The sequence below is a fragment of the Hyperoodon ampullatus genome (genome assembly GCF_949752795.1).
Source record: "Hyperoodon ampullatus genome assembly, chromosome: X".
NCBI lineage: Eukaryota > Metazoa > Chordata > Mammalia > Artiodactyla > Ziphiidae > Hyperoodon > Hyperoodon ampullatus.
The window spans coordinates 47,063,824-47,072,320 of NC_136913.1; the positions used below are offsets into that span (position 1 = coordinate 47,063,824).

General features: G+C 53.4%; 1 protein-coding gene across 1 annotated transcript; it reads left to right on the plus strand.

Annotated features, from left to right (window-relative positions):
* Positions 1-1,285: 1,285 nt before the first annotated feature.
* On the plus strand, positions 1,286-8,209 carry TSPYL2 (TSPY like 2; the record flags this gene model as incomplete). Its single annotated transcript, XM_079727903.1, has 7 exons — positions 1,286-2,092; positions 3,203-3,280; positions 3,408-3,519; positions 3,609-3,754; positions 3,883-3,980; positions 4,309-5,147; positions 7,462-8,209. The coding sequence occupies 7 exons, from the start codon at positions 1,286-1,288 to the stop codon at positions 7,626-7,628; spliced, it is 2,247 nt and encodes a 748-aa protein (XP_079584029.1). The 3' UTR covers positions 7,629-8,209.
* Between the last annotated feature and the right edge of the window lie 288 nt (positions 8,210-8,497).

Consider the following 8,497-nt stretch of genomic DNA (forward strand, 5'->3'; position numbering starts at 1 on the left):
CTCAACATTCTGTTTTTGAGAGATCCAGCCATGTTGCCGTTATGTAGACCTAATTCATTCTAGTGGTCCATCTTATACATGTATCACATTTTTCTTATTCATTCCCCTGGGTGATGGGTCTCTAGGTTGCCTCCAATCCTCTGCTACCACAACAAGCCTGCAATGGGCAGTTTCCTACATGTCTTTTTAGGGACTCCTTATTTAGAGGAGAGGAAACAAGCTCAGAGAGAGGCACTGATTTGGTTAGGGTTTAAGTGAGGAGCAGATCCTTGACACGAATCCCACACCTAAGCCAGAACCCCACCACCGTGCCTCACGAGAGACCATCCAGCTGGCTCCCCAAAATCTAAAATAGAATTAAAAACAGCATACACGGAGGAAATGGAAAGGAAAGGATGGGAAGGAGAAGTATGGAGTCGATGAACACATAGAAAGTCCTAGAAAGATCTAGCAGATGAACTGAATCACTATCATTTTCATGACGCAGAGGAAGTTACGTTTTTTGGTGCGATTATTATTGCTAGAGCTATTTTGCAGAAATGGGGAACGCCACGTCAAAACCTGGCCCCAAACCAAAGACCCTCGATTTCTAACCCCCAGGCTCCTTGAGTGCCCCCTGAGCCGCGAGGAGCCGCCTCCGAGTTCGCCGCCGCAGGGGCGAAAGCAAGGGCTGGGGCAGGGGCAGATTTAAGAAGTGCGTAGTTGCTGACGGGGAGGGGAGAGGAGGGGGAGAACGACAGCGAGGCTCTCGAGTCTATCTGAGCACATCCTGCTCACTGATTGCGCTTGTTTTTTGTTTTGCGTTTGGGTCTTCAGAACCACTGGTACTTCTCCCATTGGATAAGACGTCGGCAGGCTGAGGTAAAGGGTCTTCTTCCCCTCAGCTCTCCCCGAGGCCAATCGTCCGGCACCGTCTATAAGGTCGCTAAGGGAGGTGGCCCGGTGATTGGTGGGCCCGAGGGTAGCCAATGGGAAAGTGATGAGGTGCGGTGTTGGCAAGCAGATTGCGTGCGAGCGGGCAGGGGCGGGGGGGCCGCGAGAGCCGCCGCGGCGGTTGGCAGCCAATGGAGAGGCGGGATGGCCCCTGGCGTCAGCTAGGGGGCGGGGTCTGGCGCTTGGCGCGGAGGGAGTAGGGCAGGCGCTGTGGGAGGGAGCGCCAGAGCGAGGCTGAGAGCAGAGCTCGTCGCGTGAGGTGCGGCTCTGCTTCAGGTGTGACAGACATCGGCGGCCTGGCTGAGAGCGAAGGGGCGAGCGCGAGCCCCTGAGCTGTGCGATCGCGGTCACCATGGACGGCCCGGATGAGGGGCCTCCGGCCAAGGCCCGCCGCCTCAGTAGCTCCGAGACCCCTCAGAGCGAGCTGCTGCCGCCGCCGCCGCCGCCGCCGCCACCTCCTCTCTTGCGCCTGCCCCTGCCTCCACCTCAGCAGCGCCCGAGGCTCCGGGAAGAAACCGAGGCGGCACAGGTGCTGGCTGACATGAGGGGGGTGGGACTGGGCCCCGCTCTGCCCCCGCCGCCGCCCTATGTCATTCTGGAGGAGGGGGGGATCCGCGCGTACTTCACCCTGGGGGCTGGGGGTCCCGGCTGGGAGCCCGCGATCGAGTCAGGGTACGGGGAGGCGCCCCCTCCCACAGAGGGCCTGGAAACGCTTTCTCCCTCGGAGGTTTCTGGGGAAAGCCTGGAGATTGACTTCCAGGTGACGGAGCCCAGCAGCTTTGCAGGAGAGAAGGCCCTAGAAACCTGTAGCGCAGGGGGGCGGGGGTACCAGAGGTTAGCCGGTCCAAGGGGGAGGGAAGAGACCGTCATCATCGTGGAAGACGACGACGAGGATGAAAAGGAAAGTGTGAGGAAGAGGAGGAGGAGGAGGAAGAGGAAGCCCAGGAAGGTGAAGAGGGAAAGCCGAGAGAAGAATGCCGAGAAGATAGAGTGCATCCTGCAGGCGCTGGAAAACATTCAGCTGGACCTGGAGGCGGTGAATATCAAGGCGGGCAAGGCCTTCCTCCGTCTCAAGCGCAAGTTCATCCAGATGCGAAGACCCTTCCTGGAGCGCAGAGATCTCATCATCCAGCACATCCCAGGCTTCTGGGTCAAAGCAGTATCCTTGTCATCTATATTCATGGGCCAGGAGCCCATGACCAGAAATGGGGGACGGTGGGGGGGGGAGGGACAGGCTGGGTGAAGGGGTGTGGGGGCGGGCCCCTATCGGAAGAATGACGAGGTCTGGTGGAGGAGGGATGGAAGGAGTGTGGCAAAACATCAGAGAAGCTGGACTGGAGATGGTGAAGGGGGGGGGGGTCACACAGAAGATAAACTGACTCAGAGACAGGGAAGAGGGAGGAGAAGGGCACACAGCAGAGAAATGGCCCAGAAAGGGTGCCCAAGTCACACATGGCTGTGCAAGCCTAGCTCTCTGGTTAGATACTAGGCAGAGCCCAATCCTGGCTGGAGAGGAGGGGGCTAGAAAGGGGCTGGAGCCCTGAAGGATCAGGAGAAGGAGTACCTAGGAATGGAGAGAAAGGAGTTAAATGAAGGAAAGGGAAAAATAACAAGAATTCACTATTGGTGATAAGCTTATCTCTAGGGGACCATGCCACATGTTAGGAACACATGGATTTAACATCCTAATAGAACTATATGGACACAGACCCTTGGCACTCTCATACAAAGTATCACATGATCACAGGCCCTCAGTACCCAGGCACAGTATTATGTGGCCACAGGTCCTCAGTACACAGACCATAGCATCACCTGGACACAAACCCTCAGACTCAGATACACAGCATGTGGACACAGACCCGTAACACCCAAATATATATAACATCACGTCATGACAGGCCCTCAGCAACCAGATACAGCACCATTTGCACATGGGCCTTCAGCCCCCAGACACACAATGTCTTGTGAACACAAGCCCTCAGCACCCAGAGACACAACATCACTTGGACGTAGACTCCCAGCACCCAAACACACGGCAAATGTGAACCATGGCAAAGCCACTTAATACAGAGGTTTGACATTTTATGAACATAGGCTCCTACCACACAGTATCATGGGAATAAAAGTATGGGTCATGTCCCATTGACCACAGAAGGAATTCTCCTGCTCCAGCCTCTCTTTTGTTCTGCCCTGCCTAGCCCTGACTGGCCTTCCTTCCCTCCTTCTCATTGAACAGTCACTCCTTGACCTAAACTGCTCCCTCCATCAGTTCCTCAACCACCCCAAAATTTCAATCTTGATCAACCAACGCGATGAAGACATTTTCCGCTACTTGACCAATCTGCAGGTCAGGCCAAAGAGATATCTTTTCTACCAGGACCGGGCAAGGAATCTGGTCCTTGGAGGTGAGGGGAGGTTGGGTGGGAGGGGTCACGGCGTGGTGGGAATTCCACCATTACCCCCATTCTGAGCAGGTACAGGATCTCAGACATATCTCCATGGGCTACAAAATGAAGCTGTACTTCCAGACAAATCCCTACTTCACAAATATGGTGATCGTCAAGGAGTTCCAGCGCAGCCGCTCGGGTAAGAGGCAGTCCCAGGGCCAATTCATGTCCCCCGCCCCCCCATCTGTCCTTGTCCAGCGCTCTCTCTATAGCCTCCTTTCCCTGCAGGCCGGCTGGTGTCTCACTCCACCCCAATTCGTTGGCACCGGGGCCAGGAACCTCAGGCCCACAGGCACAGGAACCAGGATGCCAGCCACAGCTTCTTCAGCTGGTTCTCAAACCATAGCCTCCCAGAGGCTGACAGGATTGCTGAGGTGGGGCCCCTCCTGGCATTGCCAGGGAAGGCCTTGCTAGCTTGCCCCTGAGTGCGTGGGGTATTGGGAGTAGGCTCTGTGACTTGTACTCATCGCTCTGTTCTCCCTTCCCCCATCTCTTTCAACAGATTATCAAGAATGACCTGTGGGTTAACCCCGTGCGTTACTACATGATGGGAGAAGGGGGCTACAGGGCAAGCAGAAAGAAGCAAGAAAAGGAAGAAAGGTGATGGTGGGGGTTGGTGGCTGAGAGGTGGTTTGTTAGGGGTGGGGCAAAGACTAGGCTAGTGTCACACGGTATTTGTAGAGCCAAAAGGGACCTTTGAGATAATCCAGTCCACTGTGTTTTACAAGTGGGGAGTGATGCCCAGAAATGGGGTGTGATCGGCCTGAGGTTATGTAGTCAGGGGCAGAAATGGGACTCTCCCCACCTAGCCTCGTCCCTGGGAACCCCTGTAGCCTACCGCCTCCCCAGTTACTTACCGCCTTTCAGTGTCTGCTCTGGGTACACCACCTGCCACCAGCCCTATACTCAACCCCAGGCTTCCCCACAGTAAAAACAGGGATGAATATGAGGTGGTGATCATGGAAGACTCCGATGACTATCACATCATGGAAGACATTACTGGAGAGACCTCAGACAGTGATGGTATCACCGACAATGAGACCATTCATGACATCAAGATCTCTGACTTCATGGAGACCACTGACTGCTTCGAGACCACTGACAACGAGATAACTGACATCAGCGAGAGCCTCTGTGACAGCGAGTGCCCTGACCACAATGAGAGCATTGGCAGTGAGACCACTGACAACGAGAGCCCCGATGACAACGAAACCACTGATAACAATGAGAGTGCTGATGACAACGAGACCACTGACAACAATGAGAGTACCGATGACAACAATGAGAATCCTGATGACAACAATGAGAACCCCAATGACAACAGTGAGAACCCTGAAGACAACAACACTGATGACAACGAAGAGAACCCCGATGACAACGAAGAGAACACTGATGATAATGATGAGAACGCTGATGGTGACGAGAACCCCAATGGTGATGATGAGAACCCCAAAGGTGGCGACCACAGCAGCAACGGCAGCAACCAGGACAGCAGCGACAGTGACAATGGAGACAATGACGGCAGTGATATTGAAGATAATGATGGCAACGAAGGTGACAATGAAGGTAGTGATGATGATGGCAATGAAGGTGACAATGAAGGCAGCGATGATGACGACAGAGACATTGAAGACTATGAGAATGACCTTGAAGACTCTGACAAGGATCACCATAACAGCGCCAACCAGGATGACTATGAGGACGAGGTAGAGAACATCTCCGTAGAAGAATCATCAGTGGAGGAAGAAGAGGAGGGCAGTGAGGAAGGTGAGCTAGACCCTCACCTCTTGTCTTACCTCCTTTCTCTTCTCTCAGAGAAAATCTGCCCATGGTCAGAGTGTCAAGGCACGAGCACAATCTGCTCTTGTAGAGAAAAGAAAAAAGCATTCTGAGTAAGTTTTTAAACAGAGCAAAGTCAGGGAACATTTAGCTCACAAATGTAACAACACCAGAACAAATCTCAATTCTTGGTGATGGGTAGATAGGTTGTAACAGAGCACAAGACAAATGAAGCAGAGAGAAGAGATAGGAGGCAGTGGGTGATATACTAAGTAAGACAGGTTCTCACACAGAGAGAGGGGAAAAAATGGCAAACATGTTGCAATACAGCACACTCTGTACCCAGCCCTGGCCTTCTGGGAACTCCCATGCTTGTTTGGGGGGCTGGGGGTGAAGTGAACAGTGTGCTCAGTGAGTCCAGAGGAGGGAGGAGCTAATTCTATCTCCAGAATCAAGAAGGAGAGAACTAGAGAAAAGAAGTAACATTTGAATTGGAGGCTGCCTTCACATTAAGGAGCATTATGGGGCATTCTTGGTGGAAGGGATCACATGAAAAAGAACCTGGAAGGGTGAAAAGGCATGGTATGTTGGGCAGGGTTTCCCAAATTGTCATCTGAGGACCCTTCACTGGTTCCAAAAGCTGCTCACAAAAAGGTTCAGTGGTCAAATATGTTGGGGAAATACTGCATACAATAATATCCTTATGCAGAGTCACATGTACATTGGCACCTTAAAGGCTCTGATAAGTCCTGCTCTAAGAAACCTACTTAAACATTGTGGAAGTCAGCATTTCCCAAACATCTTGATCACAAAGGCCATTGTTCACTGCCCACCAAAGAATACATTTTGGGAAATGCTGAAGAAGGGTTGGATATGGGGGGTTGAGAGAGAAGGCGGTATTTAAGGTGACTGCTAGGTTTGGTTCTGGCCTGGATGACTGGCCAAAGGAGGCACCATTTCCTGGGATGGGGAAGGGCGTGGTGGTGGGATTGATGGGATGCAGGGAGGAACATGGAGTTGGAAGGGCTTGTTGGACATAAGGTATGGGTGGCTTAGAGGCAGGTGGTTGGTGATATGCCTGGGAAGTCAGAAATTGTAAAGAAAGGAGATAAGCCAGAGCAGAATCCTACCTCTGGATTCTGGGGCCAGTTAACATTAATTGGGTCCAATTAACATTAATGAAGTATTTACTATGTGCCAGGCACTATTCTAAATTGTTTTCTTGCTTTGACTAATTTAATCCTCACAGCAACTCTTACGAGGTAGGTACTACTAATCCTCCTTTCATAGATGGGGAAACTGAGGCTCTGAGAGGGTAGAGTTAGGAGGAGCACTAGGTCGTGGAACATTCTAAGAAGGAGGGGATTGTCACCGGTGTCCAGTGCTCCTGAAAGGTCAAGTAAAATGAGGACTTGGATGTGTCCACTGGATTGGGGGCTGAATAGATCATCTGTGACCTTGGCAAGAGTAGTTTCAGTGGATTGGTGGGGGTAGAGCCAGACCACAGTAGGAATGGGGAGGGAATGAACAGGGGTTAAGGCAGTAGCGTCAAACCTTGGCTAGGAAGGGGATGGCAGAAGGCAGACGAGGGATGTGTTTGAGCCTGGCTGTAGGCAGGCAGATGGAGGAGAGGCAGCCCCCTTGGGTAGGTGGAAGGTGCAGGAAGACCAACCACTCTTGGGGGTTTTGGCCATGGGATCCCTGGCAAACTTCCATTGAGGGCACTGAGGAAGGAGGAATTGATGGAGCGAGTAGACACAATCTAGACATATTTCTAGGTAGGGAAACGGAGGGAATGGCTGGCCCCATCCCCTCCTACTCGGTGGCATCTCTTCTTTCAGAGAAGGGGAGGCAGAATTTATCTGTACAACCCTAGGGTGGGAGCCGGGGTGGGGAATTGGGCTGCAGAAGACAGACTGAGGCCTATTTGGATCAGCCTGGGGAGAGAGAGGGAGGGAGCTGCCTCTGGATGAACAGAAGTTTTATTCAGCTGAGGTCAGAGCTCAGGAAGAGAGACACATTGCATACAGGGGGTGAAAAAGCTACTTTCAGAGATGTGTCAATTTTGATAGGACAGAGGCATCCCACTCTGCCTTCCTGCTTCCCTCCCACTCGCCCTTACTTTCTGGACTTGAGTTCACACAGGCTTGGTTGCTTGTTCCAAGCAGAGGCTTTTGGTGAATGGTCCCGCCCCTCAAAAGCCCTGACTATGGGCTCCGTTCCCTGTTAAGAGTGACATCTACCTGTCCACCTAACCATCCTCCTCCGTCTTCCCCTCCTTACTTCTCTCTCCCCTGTACAGGCAGTGAGCAAGAAGGTGAGGACAGTGATGATGAGGAAGGAAGCGAGGAGGAGGAAGGAATTGAAGAAGACTCAGGAGGGGAAGACTCAGAAGACTCCGACATGGAGGAGGTGCTTCAGGTCCCAAACCCTTGGGCCAACCCGGGGAAGAGGGGCAAAACGGGATAAATGTCTTACCCTTGCGAGGGCTGCCTCTGTATTTCCCTGTTTGCCTATTTCCCTGTTTCCTTTATTTCCCTATTTCCCCTGCCCCATTTGCCCTCCCTATCAGCTAGGGCCGAGCGGCCCCATATTGCACTTCTGGGGGATGACTGACTTCGTACACGGGTTTAAAGTTTATTTTTATGGTTTAGTAATTGCAGAGTTCTTATTTTGGGGGGAGGGAAAGGGGGATTCCCCCTTCCTTTTGGCCCTCTTCTCCCGCAGGCTTCTGTGTGCTGCTAAACGTATTTATTGTGATGCCTTGGTCAGGGCCCCTCTATCCCCCTCCTCGTGCTGTGTGGAGTGGACACCCTTGATCCCAAAGCGGGGAGGGCCGCTGTGGCCTTGGGGGTCTCTGCCGCCACCCTGTTCTCCCGTCTCTCTCTTTCCCTCCATCCCTCGCCCCTCCCCGCTGTGCCCGCTAGCCCGCCTCGGTGTCTATGCAAGGCCGCTTCGCCATTGCGGTATTCTGGTCCCCCTCCCCCAGAAGTCCCGCCTCGTTCCCTGTGAACCCTGGTAATCCTAATAAAATTCTGAGCAAATTCAGAGTGCTGCTTCGAGTCTTTTGTCCCACCCGGTGCGCGGTCCCCAGCAGCCAGTCTCCCTTCCCACAGGCCCGCAAGTAGCCGCCTCGTCTACGCAGTGGCCTGCAAGATGGTACTTGCTGGGGGTGGGGGTGGCTGGCTGGGGGCGAGCTCCGCGGGACCGCAGAAATGTTGCGTCAGGCCAATGCGGACCATCCTGGCCAATGGCAGGGCGAGGCCGAGGAAGCCCCTCCCTCTCCGGGCGGCCGCAGCAGGCCCAGGCAGGTAGCAAACAGCATCCCACGCCTTCCC